This window comes from Hypomesus nipponensis, chromosome 26 (assembly GCF_054491055.1).
Source record: "Hypomesus nipponensis isolate SF chromosome 26, ASM5449105v1, whole genome shotgun sequence".
Taxonomy (NCBI): Eukaryota; Metazoa; Chordata; class Actinopteri; order Osmeriformes; family Osmeridae; genus Hypomesus; species Hypomesus nipponensis.
The window spans coordinates 3,738,633-3,757,174 of NC_140386.1; the positions used below are offsets into that span (position 1 = coordinate 3,738,633).

Below are 18,542 nucleotides of genomic sequence, written 5' to 3' on the forward strand. Positions count from 1 at the left end.
TGCCGAATTTAGGTATTTACATTTAAGTGTCTGCTATATAAATGTAATGGACTGCATACCCAATAAAATATATAGAGCTACATATATAAAAACGTCTGAAAGTTTTGTTTTCTTATCTTTGCTTTGCTCACCAGTGTGATGTAACAAGTTCCGGAAGAACAGGACTAATGTAGCTCTACACTGTATCTTCACTCCAAGGTCTGATATAAGTGGTGCTGTGCAAGGGACAGAAGTCTGAGAAGAAGTAATAACTGAATGGGTGGGTTTATTTTTGTCTTGTCATTCACCAAGTCCTTAACGTGAAGGGTGAATAGTGAGGGGGTTGAGCAGATTTCTGGAGTGATTCACATAGGCCTACCCACACAGTTTTAAGACTGAATGTATAGCCTACACAGCACTGCTCCCGAACAGTTGAGAACTGAAAACCGAGGAACAGACACTTTTCATCGTGTCCTTGGAAAGCCTATGAGGAAATAACTTAAGAGCACATCACGATACGCTCTGTTCATCTCACCTTAGGTTAACAATTGTAGACTACACTATCGGTTCTTGAGTTGCTTTCACTTTGGGTCAAGATTACATAAAAAAGTATCTTCATATCAATAGACTATATAATTACGTAGACTATTCATGATTTGCAATGCGTTTCCTTATATAGCCCAAACAGAAAGGTTGTATAGCCTACGTGTTACAACATTATAGGAAATAATGTATAGGCCTATTTGTGAAATAATAATCATTAGTAACATTTGCCTGTTGTTTCTAGTGCCTTAATTACCATCACTGTCACATGTTCAACGGGTGGCGAAAACATCCCTTAATAGATTTACATTTTTTCCATTTATCAATTTCACTCACGAAACACCTGTCCAAAAGCACGAGTTGCGCCCCTAACGGTTTATTGTAGCCATTGTGGTCATCTGTCTGTCGTATTTCACCTGATGTACCGAGTGCGCAGAGTCATGTGAAGTCCATAGCTCGAAGAAAAAGAAAAGAACGGGACAATGTTGCAATAAGAAAAATGAGGGAATGGAACTCGGCAATGTAGGTAAACTAACTTGTAAATATGTTTAGGATGCTTGATAATGTAAAGATAATGTAAAGCTGTAGAGCTTATGCATCTTTTACTCCAAAGATTAAGGTAAAATCACGTTTGAAAAAGGGGTTGTATCTAAATAGACGTCGTAGCATACGGATCTTTAGTTCGCGACCGGAAAAAATCATGAAGAGTTATAATGTGTAGAAAAGCCTTTGAATTACATAACTTTTTATTTCTGTCGTTCAAATTATTCTTGATTTGTTTTAGTTTAACCGATGGTTTGAGATTTTGTTGCGCATCGACAGTAGCCGATCTGCTTTAACTATGGGTGTGCAATTTTTTTATGGGGTGAAAAGTTAGTGATGGAGTAACAGTTTTCTTTGTTATATTTCTCATTATCTTACAATAAAGATTTAATTTTAAATATCACATTGATTTAAAGTGGTAGTCAAAACAACACCACAGCTTGATCTAACACCTCCCAGTAGCCTAACCTCTGTCCCTGTCTCTCTCAGAACCTTTCCTTCCACATGAAGACTGTGCATTCTCGTCACTGTTCACTGACACCTGTTAAACAGTTCCTACCGACCTGGAAAGATGGTGGTCACGGACAAGAGTTCCTGGACCACAGGACCAAAACAGACAACTAAGAAGCGAGCTCTTCGGCCTCAAAGTCTGCCTTCTCCGGCCCTCTGCTGTGCCTGTGGTCTGTGCATCTTGCTGGCGGGGATCAACATCACCCTGGTGGGGGCGTTTGCCTTTGAAACCTTTATGCCCAACAGGAACCCCCCCATCGTCATCGGACCCATGCTCTTGCTGGTGGCGCTATCTTTCTTCACAGCATGCTGCGTGTGCAGCCGACGGCCCCCGGCCCATCCCTCCCGCAAGGCCAAGGGGGCAGAGAGCTGGGGGCTGATGCAGATGGCGGGTGGTGCTGCCTTCGAGATGGAGACGAGCGAGCACACGCTGCAGGATACCACCGCCGTTCAGCTCAGCCCCACCAACTCCCCGAGCTCCTCTCACAAATCTGGCTCCACCCAGGGGGACGGCGATGGCCCGGCTCCTCTGCTCCACGACGACAGGCCTGCCTCATTGTCCTGCGGACTGCCGAACGCAAATACCTGTGACAGCAGTGCCAATGCAGAAAACGTATAGTCCTTACCCAACCGAGCACGGACGCGCTGTTGTCCGTTCGGGGGAAACAGTTAGGAAGCTGTTGTGAATAGGTGTTCTTCTGGGACTTTTAAAGCATCTATTCATCAGTGTTGGTCATGTACAACTATACAGACTTGTTTGGGGGCTCTCCCAAGCTGGAACCACCTAAATCACCATTAGCTCCCTGTGTACAAAGCGCCCAGTTCTGGGAATTATGGCATCGACGGCTTACTGTTGGTCTGGATCGTGATGGGCCAGGTGTGAAGGAGTCATGTCTGTGGTTTAGAACATCCTCAGAGCAATGGAAGTGCCCATCAAAAAGGACCATGGTATGAGAACATAACTAAGCATATAAGTTAGAAGTGGAAAAAACTACTGTGTGTGAATTTGAAATTCATGGTGTATTTTATTAATAGTTTTCAGCGTAAAAAAAATGCTTTTCTTGTACTTGTGTACAACGTATTGCTTGACTGTTGTAATATTATTGCGATGTTGTTACTAGTAGATTATTAAACAGCGGGACACCAGATACCTTAAACAAAGTGCCTGTGTCACACACATTGTTGATCCCTGATCAATTAAAATGTCCATTGTTTACTGGTTTACAGTGCACAGTATGGGAATGGATTGTGCTATTAGTGGATGACTATCTGAAATGACTACATGGAAAAATAAGTTATCAAATAAGCGACTGCAGGCATTTCTGTGATATGTTGTTGTGTACAATGTGCAGTATTTGTGATTCACATTGTTTTGAACTAAGCTCTGCTTTACAAACATGTATTTTGGTGCGTGCAGTGTCATATTTAATGAGACCTTTTGTCCATCTTCTTTGCTTTGTACATGATTAGGAGAGTATTAAGGCTGTTTTTCGTTGTGTCAGGTGCATTGTGTACAGTATGAAGCCTTGATCATTGGTATATTAATAACTTGACTTGGTATATTAATGTGGATCATGCTTTTTTTGTAAGTTGCAATGAGGGAATACTGCGAAAGGAAGTTATTCATTTTCACCTGACTATACAAAATGCTAAAACCAAGTCAATACAGGATATACATTTGTTGTTGTTTAGATGAACAAAAGTTAGGTTACTTTATGTGATACTGTCTAAAAAAATAAAGTCAAAGGAATGTATAAAGATATCTCTCCTACTGGTCTGTACTTAATAAAATACTTAAACATCTGCCATCCTTCTGTTACATCATGCACAGTCCATACTTCTGAAGGGCCTTCGGTGTGCGGTAAGTGGGACCTAGACACAAACCCACAATGGACAGCGCTCACACACATATTGTGCAGGAAAGGACAGACAGGATGCCAGGATAATGAGTTCTTATCAGAGAGGAGCCAGTGCAGCCAGTGCAAACAGCTCCTTCCCTAGTACGCGTCCCATCACTTGGCATCTGACCCAACTGTGCTGGGAAGTTGACAGCAGTGTTTGCTCATCATTACACATCTGCCATCCGCAAACACAGCTATCTGCACAGCTTGAGATCACCACTGAAGAGACAGCCAGGAGCAGAGATGCTCGAACTGTCACAAAATGGCTGGTATCTCAATTACATTGTTCAGGCCTTGCATCAGACTGTATCAGACATCGAGCACCACAGGATGATTGAGGTTTCTCAGGGATGAAAGACTATTCAAGTTAGGTCTTATAAACCCATTTGAGCATGGTGCTAGAAATTTATTGTCCATAAACTGCAAACCAAAACTAATTATCCATTGCAATCACAGTTAATGATCCACCAAGACAGAGCATAACATTATTTGGTCCCCCATCCATTTTCTACCTACTCTACTGTAGAGCAGTGATTTGTGGATTCAATAATGCTGACACTGAGACAAAAGACAAAAACACTTTAAATATTGTCAGAGATGAATGAGGGTTGAAAATGTTTGTCCATTAGAATCCTCAGATATGTTCCATTTGTGATTGTAACTAAAGCACATTATTATTTGAAATTAAACAGAGCTCACTGAAAATGTATCCATATTAATCCATTATATCTTGTCCATGTAAGCTTTAAATAATTTAGGGTAAATCTCTGATACCAGAGATATACTTACATATTAATTTTGATTTTAACCAATCAAAACAGTTGTTATTGTAGAGGACATTACTATATCCACCTACAAAGCCATTAATGTGAGACAAATGTCTAGGTATTGGTATTACAAACACATTCTGAATTTTGTTAGGCTGTCTTTTGGGGAATTGGATGTTTCCTGATACCATATCTCCATCTAGAGGAATTTGGAGGAAAGAGCAAAAACAACGATTTTGAAAAGAGTTTAGGTTTGTCAATTTTCGCACAAGCTCTACTGTATATAACAAGTTCTCTTTTATACTGCAGACAATCAGACATACAAACAATAAAATCTATACTCTGTAAATAGTGGAGTATCATCTTCAGTCACAAGATGGTGTTATAGACCAGCCTCAACTGTGACTGCATTACGTAAATGCATGTTCGCTTTGTCTCCATACGCCGTGGATGTCTCATGCTGTCATGTGTTTTGCCTGCAATAATACATAATTCCAGGAGGAGTCACCACACCCTTGTGAGTGCAGTTAAAATAACTTGAAAGAAGGGCATGTGCTTTTTCTTGTTTACTTTTTGGACCATGAAATTACTAACATTTGAAAAATTATTATATTTCAGTTATTTACATAGAAATATCGTTTTGGTTCTTAGTGCTGTCTAGCCATGAAAAACAAAGTTGTGGTTGTCATATTGGGAAAAATTTACAGTAATATACTTTTTTTGAAAGTGCACAGTTCACAAATCACAGTTGATGCTTAAATACTGTTGTTCATTTTTTCTACATTTTATATTTTCCACATTTTATATTTAAAACTCTCATATGTTTACCGTATGCACCTTGCTGCCATAGTAAATTCCTTGTTTGTGCAAACTAACTTGGTGAATAAAGCTGATTTGGATTGATGCCTTTTATTCTGTTTATTTTGGAACAGAGTGTCCTGACCACAAGTAAACAAACTCAGATAGCCTTTGTGAAGTTGAAGTGTTTTCTTAGATTTTTACAATAGCAAAATGACAATTAAGAACATTTAGTATCTCTGGAATCCCCGTGTTGTCAACATATTTCAATAATCACATAGGCCTAGGCTACAGCATGTAAGGCAATAAAAACGGTGACAATTTTTGTTTGAGTTCTTGTACAAGAGGACTTAATTACAATAGGGCCATAAGTGACTTGTCCTTGGGCACTCAGTGTTCTGCTCAAGATGAGAATGCATCCTCCTGTGGCCCCCAAACGTGCATAACCTACCTGGAGCCAACGAAAAACACATTTCCCAAGGGAAATAATGGCCAGGTACAAGATGATTCCAGAAAGGTAGAACAATACCAAGGTTAACACAATGTCTTTGACGGTCTTTGAACATGATTATTCTGCAGGTGAGTGGACAGTCGTGTTTGTCACAGCCTTAAGACTGAGAAAAAAAAAAGAAAAAAGACCAGGTTGATATCACTCCATGATAAAATCTCATTATGTTTTTTAACTTAATGTAGTAGATTTGCCAGATGACTAATACCAAATAGACAAAATGCCATATGACTATATTTTCTTTAAATTAGAATAAGAGAATGAACGCAAACCGTTTTGTATTTAAAAGTTTTCCTATATGCACTCTAACTCTGCCGTGGCTTATCCCAGATGACTGAGTGCTCTGTGCTGACTCTGCTATTGTAATACAAATTATATCTCTGTCCTGTCTGAATAATCCTCATCTATTTCAAGAGAAAGACTGCATTAAGATTGTACGGGGAGAGGATATTTCCAACTGATGATAAATGCATAAATGTCCACCAAAGCTGAATCCGACATCAAATTCTAATGGCCTGATTGCTCTATTCATTTCTCGCCTCATTCTCTACTAGCCCCGCCCCCTTCTCCTTTAATACTGAGCTGGTCATATTTTGTCTCAGATTAGTATTGATGCTGGCTGACAGTTGCCTCTGCTAAAGGTATTTAGGAGACATAATTCATTCATGGATCTGGAAGTGCTCTCATTTGTCATCCCCATTTTGTGCAGACTATGTCCTCTGTGCCTGAATCCTCTGGGTGGTGTGTGTGTGTGTGTGTCCCCGTGCGGGCATGCATGTATGCGTGTGTGTGTGTCAGGGGAGGGAAGGGGCAGGGCAGTTTCACTGGCTGATGTATTAGCTGGCATATGCAAGCAATGAATTATCACGGAGGTAAAGGAGTCAATTATCCACTCCTAACAGACGGTCGAGGCCTGTGTGGCCTAAGGGGGCCTTTCCCGCTTTTACCAAATGATTTCACAGAGAAGTGTTCAGGGGTACCTAGAGAGCAGTCCTGGAGGGACAGGAGACAGCGGACACACGCAGTCTCTATCAGACACACATACTCGCACACATGCACAAGCGCACAGACACACACACACACACACACACTCACGTTTGGCTCTTGGATGCCTGGTGAGCTAACCAGTGTTTCGATCAGTTCAGGTACCATCCATTTCCTACACACCTTCTGCGGCGACTGATTCGGCTGAGTTGGAAGAGCCAAGCCGCGACTGGCAGCCATTTTGCCGCGTCCCAATCCTCTTCCGTGCCTTCCCTCAGAATTGAAACGAGCCACTGACTGACGGCGTGGCTCCGACTAATAGAGTGGATGCGGAAAATGGAATATCCAACACAAGTCCCCCCTACCCCGCTCCTCCAAGTCCCCAGTCATTTTGCCTTGACACATATTCAGAGATTGAGCGTTCTATCCTGTTTTTGATGAGGCCGGGCGGCCAGGCGGCAGGGATGCCTGAGAGCAGGAAGGACCCCACAGATGTGCAACGGCGAGCAGCCAGGGTCCAGAGGAGCCTCCGGTGACTGACGGGGCTGACACTTAGGGAAATGAGGTCATTAGACAGCATTATGAGGGAGCTGATAGCTCTGTAATGGGTTTTAATGCTGGAATTTAACCGAGAGCCCCATCGGGGACGTGCTCGATATATAGGCAGACAGGTGGGTCCTCCCCCCCCCCCCCCTGCCCCGCACCACACACAATAGAGTCCCAACTCTCTTGGGCTCTGAGGGGAATGTGTTGGGGTGATTGGAGGAAAGAGAGGAGAGATAGAGGAGGAATCAGGCTCTAAAAATAAGGCACGGCAGCTCCGAACTGATCCTGTGCAACACAAGGAGAAAATGAAGTTTTCTGACCTGATTTTAATGGATCCTTCACACCACACCTGCCCTTCACAATGGTATTGTACAGGCCCTTGAAGAGGTTTTTGCCCTCGTTTGTTTTGGATGATGCATTGAAGCCATAAAGAGGTGATTAGCCAAAGTCCTCAGGATTTAGAGAACAATACTATCTGCACCATCCAGATGATTGTCTTCGGTTTGTTGTAAATAGTTTTCCTTTCATATGGTTCTGTTGGCTTGCTATCTAATTCTCTGAAACAAAAGATACATTCCCATCCTTTTAGAGGCAACAATTTCAAAGATTTGTCATTTTACATACACACACCCTGAGCCAAGCTGCCCACAGACTTAAGATCTCAAGTCAGGAAGAAAAAAAAGGAAGTATCTAAATTTAGCCCATAACGATAAACTCTTAAGTTATAAGGCATAGGCTAATACGTAAGGGAGTTAAAACCAGTGGGATAGTTTAGGGGAGATTAGGAGACATATTAAAGAGTCTCGCAAAGCTCCGTCAAAGCTGCACGCTTGTTTGCGGAGCATCGGCAGATGCTTAAAAAAGAAAAAAGAAACAGGAGAGGCTCAAAGAGCTTTGGCCGGCTGGTGAGTGACGGACTATGACCCTGTAGCGCCTCCAAAGCCTCGTGGCCGTCTCTGGCTGTGCCACGAAAACAAATGGGCCACTTTATGGCTCTCCTGAACCTGGTCAGTCCTGGTCAGAAGGAAGATTTAGAAGGGGCATTAACACAGCCTGGCGGAGGGCAGGAAACTCACAAGGGGAGGGGGGTGGGGGGTGGGGGAGATGGATGAAGCAGAGGGGTGAATAATGATGGTTTTCACTGCTCCTTTCTGATTGGGTGACATGGATCATGTCCAAAGGGTCTCCCTGAGAGTTCAGAGGCGGGGGGTGGGGGGTGGGGGGTGGGGGGTGGGGGGTGGGGGGTGGGGGGGGGGTGAAAGGGGAGCCATGTTCCTCGGTTGGCTTTCCATTAGTGCACGTGAGGAAGGCTAACGATACTAGCTCAGTCATAAAGCTACATCTAATGTCCTAACTCTCACACCTCTGGGCATCCTTTTCAGACCACTCTAGAGAATACACACAGCCATGCACATGAGCGTTGCACTGGTGGGCTATGTGATGTCCAGTAACTGCTCCAGAGTGTGCACATGTGTTTGTGTGTCTACTGTATAGTATACAGTTCACGCACATTATTTTGTACAAGTATAAGAAGGTTAGAGAACATTCATATACCATATATATATATATATATATATATATATATATATATATATATATATATATATTTGAATATTTCCCAGCAATGCTAGCACCAACTTCAAACACAACAATCGTGGACTACATTGTTTCTGTACAAGTGTCGCTCCTTGCCTTGCAAGCCTATGATGACTTTAAAACACGAGTGGTCCAACGCAGTTGTGCTGCCTGTTGCAATTTCCGTGGATACTCATCATGGTTAAGAAAAAGATCATTACCAAAAACATTTTCCCTAAAGGTGATTAACAAACACGTTAATGCTCTTTTAAAAGTTCACAGTAAAAAGGAAAAAGTAGTATGATTGCCTTCATACACACATCTAAGTCACTAAATCTTTTCTTCTTCCTCTTCACTAGTATGCATATAAGGCTCTATTCAGAAGTGGGCAGGAATGGGGGTGAGACACCGTCCATCCTCCCTCTGGAGGTGTGCATGATTGCTGCTGAGGGTTTAAGTGACAGGTAAATTGCAGGTTAAGTGGAGAACACAGCCTTTTAACAAGAGGCTTCAGGCTCCTGCAAATCCTCCTTAGTCTCTAATCTGAATACAAAAGGCTGGGGTGCGGGTAGGGGGATTAAATCTGACCCCTCAATGTGCTGTTTGTTCCAGAGGAGAGCCTGCTCTAGCGAGGAGAAAAGGCCCGGTTTACCTTTCCCTTTGTTTGAAGCAGCAACGTAAAAAAAAAAAGAAGAAAAAACACAAAGAAAAACAACAGCGTCCACAATGAGGCCTGTTCACTCGCAAATTTTCTCAGGACAAAAGCAAAGCCTGGAGTCGTTGGCTGAGCCCCACGGCAGGCCCTGATGAAGAAACGAGCACCAACCAAGGCACTGGCAGACAGTCGGCATTCCAAGAGCAGTGGACTGTTTATTTGAGGATGAAACGCCATAACGTGCCACTATTATCACCAACCGCGGAGGAAGGGAAACAAATCCTTTATTTATTCTGCGATAAATAGAAAGAGGAGAAGAGGGAGATGGGTCGGGGTGAGGCAAAAAAAGCGGCAGGGGCTCGAAGAGAGAGAAAAAGGCGCTTTGGGTTGTCAACGTTTTAGAGGCTTAGAGTCAAACCTATCCGGGCTCAGGAGAGAGGAGTCTGGGTGTTAGGCAGGCAGAATGACTCCTGATAGAAGGAGTTTGCGGCTCAAGTCGAGGGGAATCGTCTTGGCTCCCGGATGAGGGGAGGACTAATTGATTCTCTGAAGTTTCCTGTCGTAGAGCCCGATTACAGGTGTGACCGGATTAAAAAAGGAGAGAAAAAACAAGGGATCTGGAGGAGGAAGGCTAGAAATCAAAGAAGAGGATGATGAGTGGCTGCCACAGCGGGATCAACATCACAAACACCCATTTGTGTGTGTGGAACGTGCCTGTGTATGTGTGTGGCTGTGCACATGCATGTTCTTACCGATTTGAACTCTTCTTCATGCATTTTGCTCAGTTGGGTGTGCACGCTGAACAGCCCTCACGAGGTCACATTGCATACCCTCCCGTGTCTGTGCAGCCTACCCTAACAGAACGTCGCACTGTGACGCCAATGCCATCACTCACTCCTGGTTACAGCGCCTCAAAGCCAACGGCATGTGTCCAGCCTGCCTATAACATGCAGGGGAAAGATTGAGCACCACGGCACAAGGGAGACATAGAGACCGACTCGAGGCGAGACAGAAGAGGAAAAGCAGGCTCGGGGAGAAGGAGAGTTAGGGTTCATATCCAGACCTAAGCTGTCACGCGCGCAGCTGTAATGGCTTGTTTAGTGGTAAAGTCCAATCTGGGCTCCATGGAGAGACATTATTCAGGGGGTATCGATTGGGCCCCTCGGCCACTGTGGCTTGGGCCCCTGTCCCTGATCCTGTTCAGTAATAAGCGTACTCGTGTCAAGGTGGTAATTATCATTGATCTGGAGCTGTTGTGACAGGGCAGGGCTGCCCACGTTATGATGCATGCCCAGCATGGGACTACTGCATTAAACAAGGTGGCAGCAGGCTGGTACTTTCATACCAAGCAGCTGCTCTGCCTCTGAGGGCACAGCCACACCCAGCCCCACTGAGAGAGGTGCAAATCTGAATTCAATCGATTATGCCAGGAGCCAACGGAGGCAACGCAAAAATGTGAGAGGAGGAAAAAAAGTGACTGGAGATGGAAGATCTTAGCTACCTAGTTACGGCCGAAAATGACATCTTACGACATTTGACCCAATTACCAGGGGTGTGAGGCATTCGCTCGTCTTATCTGTTCCTCTCTAGTAGCCCACTCCACCAGCACACCTGCTGGGTTCCACTTTCCTCATGATTGCCTCTTACCCTTCCCAACTTCCCAGTCCTACCAACTACCAACACAAGCCTGCAGACAAACACACGCTAGCTCACACACACGCATGCGTGTGCACACACACACGTACTCGGTTAGGCACCCGGATTTATCACTGTGGATCTGGTTCTGTGTAGTCACCTGCGGCAGAGAAGCAAACTTTCCATACAAAATGCGATTATAAGATGTTTTTTGGGGGGGATATGGGAGTACCACACTCGTAACAACCATGACAAAAAAACAACACCACATAAATGTAAATGATTTACTGTAATCTGACAACGGGTGTTCAGTCTCCTATTGGCTCTCTTTTGTTGAGTCTGACAGTTGACACTGCAAACGATAACCTTTTCTCTGGTGGGAAGACATGGAAAGGAGGAGAGAGGGAGAGAAAGATAAGGATGGTGGGGGGTTTGAGGCAGGCAATCAGTTTTCTTTTTGTAGCCGTCGGAGCGGGACTGGTGTCACCTGCAGTCCAAACCCCATTTCCTCTGATTAAGTCCTCCCAAAATATTCCATTTGTCAGTGTCACAGCCTCAAAGCGCCGCCATGGCAACCAGTCAGCCGTGTCTGTTGACTATGTCACTCTCCACTTTACATTGGACGGTGACAACATCATCATGTCCCTCATGTCCCTGTGCCTCTCTCTCTCTATCTCAACTCACACAAAAAAACGAAGGCTGTAATGTTGAAATTAAAATCATTTTCTATTCACACTCAATGACAACTATACCCAATCAAAATTGGGTTGCAATTGGATTTGATTGTTGTTTTTGAAAGTTGTTTTCTCTATCTATTATGATTGTGTATGATGTGAAGGAGCAATGTGTGAGTTTAGCACTCGTCTCTCTGGTCTAACCCCATTAGCACCCAATGTGTTTTCAGGAGAAGAGCCGGCATGGTTCAGAGAGGATGGAAATTTCAATCTGCCCTTTATCATTTTCCCTATCATTACTCCAAACAAGACCATTTCCTATTTTACCCATTTTAAGTCCCAAAACAAAAAGGAACAGGGGTGAGGAGAAAAGGTGTGTGTTCAAAGAGAGAGAGAAAGGGAGAGAGAGAGAGAGAGAGAGAGAGAGAGAGAGAGAGAGAGAGAGAGAGAGAAAAGGAAAAAGAGAGATAGAATGTAAAAGAGAAAAAGAGATAAGGAAAAAGACAGAGAAATTGAGAAGGAAAAAGAGAGCGAGAGAGAGAGAAAGCAAGAGAGAAGAAGAAAGAAAAAGAAGGGCATCCCACTCTCAGCTTGCCCAACTTTCCAAATGTGTCGCTGGAAAGGGAGCAGAGACGGACTGTTTAGATATTATTAGGAGTCCATTATGATACGACATCCCATCCCTCTCTTTTTCTCCGTCCTGTCTCCCTCCCCTCATTCTCCTGACAGGTAGCGGGTACGCTAGCCTTGATGACCAGACTCAATCACCTGTGACAGTTTTGATTTGATGTCAGTCTTCGGGTCGCTCTATTTGTTTGAGCAGTTAAGAGGTAATTGTGTGACATTGGCGGGGGAAGATGTGCTTCGGCGACGCACTCGCTGAACCGGGGTGAGGGGGGGGGGGGGAGAGAAGGGGGGACAAGGCGAGGTGAGGCGCAGGAGTGTGGCGGTAACAAATGAGGGCTATTTCTCCACTCCCCCCCCCCCCCCATCCACAACATTCCCAGGCTGTGTGGTGGGTGAGAGGTGTATAGGCAAGGGGCGTGTATGTGTGTGTATGTGTGTGTGAGGGGGGGGGGGGGACGATGAGCCCTTCTACCCTGAGGGAACTGAACTGTGAGATGCTCATTCAGGAGCGTCAGCTCCCCTCTTTATCATCACTTTCACTCGCTTTGAACGGCATTGTTTTTTCTCTGTGTGTGTGTGTGTGTGTGTGTGTGTGTGCCTTGCCTGCACGTGTGAAAAACAATGTTTTTGAAACAGTTGTTGACTTCCAAGGTCTCTTATTAAGTTACAGTAAATATGTATGAACATCTTTGCAACAAAGTCAAACAAATCTAAGTCAAAGAATCACTAGCAAAGTCTGTAAAAAAAAACTGGAAATAATCTGAAGGTATACCATTTGTCCATTTTGTGGGGCTTAGGCAACAAAGTCGCAAACCTCACTCAGGATCTTAGCAGTGAATCTAATGAGAGTGACCTGCATGGTGAGACCAACTCCTTCCATAAGATAGGGATTCCCAGGCCCTCAGCTCTCTCTGGCTTGAAATGTGAGCAGTAATCTACAATCCTCCTTTTCTCATGTAGAAAAAGCCAAAGGAATCATGGCTGAAGAGTGCAAATCTGTGAGCTATAGCTTTACTCCCCCCCCCCTTCTTCTCCGCTAAGCAGTCAAGCCACAACGCTGTTCTTCTGTCAGGAAGTAGGAGGAAAGTAGGAGGAAATAGGAAGTATTGGGTGGGGAGGGGGGGTGAGTAGATGAGAAGTAAAAATTCTAGACAAATCTGAATAAAGGCAAACAGGGCAACAAAAATAAGGGGGCAAATGGTTCTGATGGCTCTGTAGGTTGCATTCTTGACGGTGGCCACTATGCTGCGCTGTGTCTCTCTAGGCGTGTCTGGGTGCCAGGAGAGGGGCTTTCTCCCTGTGCACGTTGGACTCATCCATTTGTTTGTTATCTCAATCCAGGATTTGGAGAGATACAAAGCTGATTAAACAACAAAAGCATATGGGAAGATAAAGGACACTTAGGTAATGGGTTTAGGCAGCCTCTTTAGCACGCCAAACGCATCCCCTTTCTCTCGGCTTTAAATGCGTTTGTTATTCTTCTCCATGAGACTCAGTGATCCAAAAGGAAAAAATAAGAAAAAGAAAGGAAGGGGGGAAAAACTAAAATACTGGAAAAAGAGGGGGCATCGAAAGCGGATTTGGGTAACAATCTGGGGCTGTAAGTCTGAGAAACAAGTGCAGTAAAGTGCAGCCGGATGCAGTAAAGTGCTTCTGCATGTGCAGCAAACTCCCAGGATGCTGTTGGTTTGCTTGTGCTGCATTATATGTGCTTGTCAGCTGCTCGAACAGTGCAAAATGTGAAGTCTGTGGGCCCATGGGGGTTCCCTACCCTTACTGTAAGAATGTGTGTGTATGTGTGTGGATTTGTTTAACTATTCTTGTGAGGACCAGAAAGCTGTTGAAGAATAGTAAACTAAAGAAAAATATTAAGATTTCCTTAGGGTTAAGTTTAGAATGATTGTCAGGGTTAGAAATACATTAAGGGTTGGTGTTTGCTTTAGAGTTAGGGTTTGACTCCAAGCATAAGTTTAGGATTAAGGTCCAGAGTCGTTTTTTGGTGAAGGTTAAGGTTTGGTTAAGATTAGGGTTAGAGAAAACTGGATTTTGTTCGGGAAAGAGTCCTCACAAGAGTAGTACAACAAATGTGTCTGTGTCTTCCTGTGCCCGTGTCTATTTGTGGGTGTTTCTTTCTGTGACAATATGTGTGAGGGTGTGTGTGTGTGCATGTATGTCTCTGTATGCCAGTGTCTATATGTGACTATATATGTCTCTCGAACTCAATTATTGAACTCATTCAATATATTTCCTAGTGCATAGATATGTGAGAACACGCTCTTTGTGTGTGAGTTCAGTGCCATGTAAACCAGTACAGAGACAGGCGTTGCCACTTCTGGTGAACATCACTTAAAGCAATCCTAAAGCTTAGCAGTCTCTCTTTGATAATAGCATCCCACGGAGGTCAACGAGCAATGAAGTAGGGCGGAGGGAAAAAACATATTTACCCTCCTCCTACTGCTTCCCCTCACGGATGGAAGCCATGAGAAAGGTGCTTACTTAGGCGAGATAAAGAGCGAGATGAGACACAGCGGACGTGGATTAGAGAAGCGAGGCGATCGCGGCCAGAGGAGGCAGGGGAGACGAGGGTGGTGGTGGTGGGGGGTTGGGGTGGGGGGTGTGGGCAGAGAGAGAGTGAGAGAGAGAGAGAGAGAGAGAGAGAAAGGGGGGGGGGCAGCCGCAGAGTTGGTGTCTGGGCTGGTTGGATATGGGGGGAATATTAATCTGGTTTTAGTGTGAGCAGGACCCCACAAACGGCTCAAGCAAACAGAGCTTAGACGAGGCCAAGCCTTGGAGAAAGTCCTAAATCTTCACATTAGCTCCCCGCGTTTCTTCTGCTGAACCCGTAAGCTCTTTTTCTAAAGGGCAGCACAAACAAACCGCAACCCCCCCCCCCCTCACCCACCCACCCACCCTCCCAACACAACCCCCTTGCCAGTCCTGCGCCTCCCTTCTCTCTCTCACACGCCACTCTCTTGAAATCAAGACAGCTTTGAGAATCCAGATTGCTGGGAATTTATAAATCCAGGGGCCCAAGTGTATAAGGGAAGATTAGAAGGGTCCCATCCTTGAGGAGTCAGGGTGCCACCTGATTGTGTTCCCTTTTCTCTGCTCTGCCCTACTTCTCTGTTGGTGAAGAAAGAGAGCAAAGGGACAAGAGGCATCCTGATAGCTCAAGAGGCTCAAGCCTCCCCAAGGAGGCGGGCCATTTAAAGCCAATGGCTTTTTACCTATCCAAAAAGGAGAAACATCCGCAAATATAACTGATTTTGATTTGGGCGGATGCTTTGGTCCGAAGCGACATAGAAGACGACGACTGGGTAAGGACCTGCGATCTCTTGGTCTGCAGTCAAGACCTGCAAACAAGCACTCTGACCACTCAACCATAACCCCCCCACTCCCCTAACCCCCCCCCCCTCTCTTCAATAAACATTTGTCAGCTGTCAGAGATGCAACTGTAAACTCAATAAGAAAGTAAATATATTTCAACTATCTGTCTGTGTGTGGAAGTGTAACTGCCTTGACGGGTGGCACTCAAGAAGCGAGGAGAAGTTCTATCTGAGCGGCTTGTGAGCCTAAAGAGGGTATCAGTCTGTCCCGTAGGTGGAGAGGGGAGCTGGCGGGGGCAGGGGGAAAGCGGCTGAACCTCATCCCGTCACCTGCAGCTCCCTGGCGGGAAGGAAAGCAGGAAGAGCTCTGGTCTGGCTGAGTTTCATTAACCTGACTGCATGTGCCAAAGCTCCAGTATTAGAGCTAATCAAACAGGCACCGTCACACACACCACAGTCCTGTGGGTCACCCAGGGACTCCTGTGGAGGAGCCCTCTGCTATACCAGTGCTGGATGTGCAGTGTGTGTGTGTGTGTGTCTGTCTGGAGGTGTGTGTGTAGGAACACACACACCTCCAGACAGACACACACACACACACACACACACACACACACACACACACACACTGCACATGCACAAACTCTTATACACTACCAGACTCCAGTTCTGCAAAACCAATTGGAAGTCTATTTTTGTTGGAGTTCAACTTAACTCGAGTAGACCATCAGCCATTTGATGTCTGGGAAGTGTGTCCAATACTTTAAGTCACAAGGTTCAATATTACTCAGAGAAGAAGTCATTTAAACATCAAATGGAACACTAAAGGGTTTCTTTCCTCATGGTCCATATTGATATAAAAAATTGTAAATGCCTTTTTAATTCAAAATGTAAATTTCACGGTCAATGAAATACTTTTATTACCTTAAAATCTATTCCAGCATCATTCCAATATCTGATAAAATAATGGAATGTTTTGAGCCAAAATAATTTTATGTGGGCTGTGTTGTTCAACACACTTTGCGCAGACCTTCAATTTTGATATTTTGACTTTCATACAATAGCAATAGGTTAAAATCACTGGATTTCATTTGCCTAATACCCAACAGGGATAGTTTATAATATTAACAAAGAGTGGGGTAAAAAAAAGAAGCTGTCTCATTGAACATAAAATGTAAATGGGGTGTAGTAACTTGGGGTTTTAGATATGTTGAGTATAAGGAATTGGTTGTATTTAAGCTGCGTGCAAAGTCTCCCACTGGCAGTATTATCCTCCCAATGCAACTGTCAAACAACAGAACACACACAGCAAAACGTACCTTTATCAATAGGGCCTTGGAAATATTAGGATATTTCTCAGAATGAAAACTACGGAATGGATCCATCTCATTATTCTCTCAGCTCAAAAAAGCCCTCTTAATAGGATGTTTTCCTGTGCATATTACATAACCATGACACTCTATGGTTAAACATGGAGGGTGCACACGCACAAAAACACACATACACGCCCATCCTCAAGCACACCGTGTGACAGGTTGGTCCCCTGGCCCTCAGACGAGGCCCTTGGGGCGATTCAGAGGGTAACCAGGTGTCTACCCAGACGCCCACTCTTTGGAACAGGCCTCATCAAAGCAACGCCTCGAACAGATCAATCTTCCTCTGACACTTCATTTAGACTGCATTAATGTGGAATTAGGGCCCATTATGGCTATTGGCAGGCCCTGACAGTCCCATGGCCCAGTTATCCTAGCCTCCCAGGAGAGACAGCCTCTGAATGGACCAGATAAGGCTTTTCCAGCCCTGCTACAAAGCTGAATAAGTGATTAGATTTTTTTTTTTTCATTCAACCCAGTCATCAGTATTGCTAATCAACTGAAGGAATGCGTAAGGGTTTTTTTTCATCCCCTCTGCCTTAGTCCTCTTAGACTGAAAGGAGATAATCAGAGCCATTTGAAGTGCAGGTATCAGCTTTATTGACTGGTTGGGTGGAGGCTAGCAGTATGGCGGCATAGTTGATAAATCTGCCTTTTGAATGGACACCTAATTATCTTATTTCAAAAGTGTAAACGACTAGGGTAGACTGTGTGAGTTCATTCTGATCAGTCCATGCACTGCCTCTTTTCCTTGTCATTAATATCAGGTGTAAGGTGTAGAGCAAGACCGCAGCCCCCAAGGCCCGATGTCAGAACTCATGGCATGGTGTGATTGTGTGCGTGTGTGCTCTGTGTGTGCGTGCGTGTGATTGTGTGTATGTGCAAGTGACAATAATGGAGGCCCATAGTGATGGTTTGAGCAGTTTTCCTTATGTTGTGCTCATACATCAAATTTGGAGCCCATGCTTCACTGACAGTAAAGACTGGCACACACTAGGCAATTAACACATATGCACACACACACACACACAAATCCTGTACACTAAGAATTATATTTAACATGTGTTTTCTCTCACTTAGACAAGACACTCCGTTTGATACATTGTACCATTTTACCAATTGCACGTGTTGCAAATATATGGAGTCATTTCTGTCCATTCCTTCTGAACAAAAATAGTCCCATCATTAACAGCAGATTTGTTTCTTAAGCTTTTCAGACGTCAATATGAGCAGTGAATCAAGTCTCAGTTAGGAATTCTCTATGATGACCAAGGAGAGGTAATTCTCTGGATAGGAGTCAGGTCAGCTTCTGTCCCTCCCTCCCCAAACACACACACACACACCAGGCTGGCCCCCATCACCCCCTACTGTCTCAGGGGAGTTCACTCCGAGGGTCCCCTCTGCGCCTCTCTCACTGACCAGGCAGCTGAGAGGCACACAGATACCCCCTTAAGGAGCTTTACTCTCTGGAGGAAACTTAATCTCCTTTTTTAACGCCATCCCAAGGCTCCTAGAGGGCCCTGAATAGAGCAGGGGGAGGAGCCGGCTGCGGAGTATCTCGGCGCCCACATGGCAGCCCAGCCCAAATCTGAATATCTGAG

At 44.6% G+C, this 18,542-nt stretch overlaps 1 protein-coding gene across 1 annotated transcript; it reads left to right on the forward strand.

Moving 5' to 3' along the window:
* Positions 1 to 962: 962 nt before the first annotated feature.
* On the forward strand, positions 963 to 3,345 carry LOC146221033 (transmembrane protein 275-like). Its single transcript, XM_084692988.1, has 2 exons — positions 963 to 1,044; positions 1,555 to 3,345. Exon 2 carries the CDS (start codon positions 1,637 to 1,639, stop codon positions 2,192 to 2,194), a length of 558 nt encoding a protein of 185 aa, XP_084549114.1. The 5' UTR covers positions 963 to 1,044; positions 1,555 to 1,636; the 3' UTR covers positions 2,195 to 3,345.
* The last annotated feature ends 15,197 nt before the right edge of the window (positions 3,346 to 18,542 follow it).

Coding starts and splice junctions, on each gene's coding strand:
- LOC146221033 (XM_084692988.1), top strand. CDS start 1,637: ATGGTGGTCACGGACAAGAGTTCCTGGACCACAGGACCAAAACAGACA.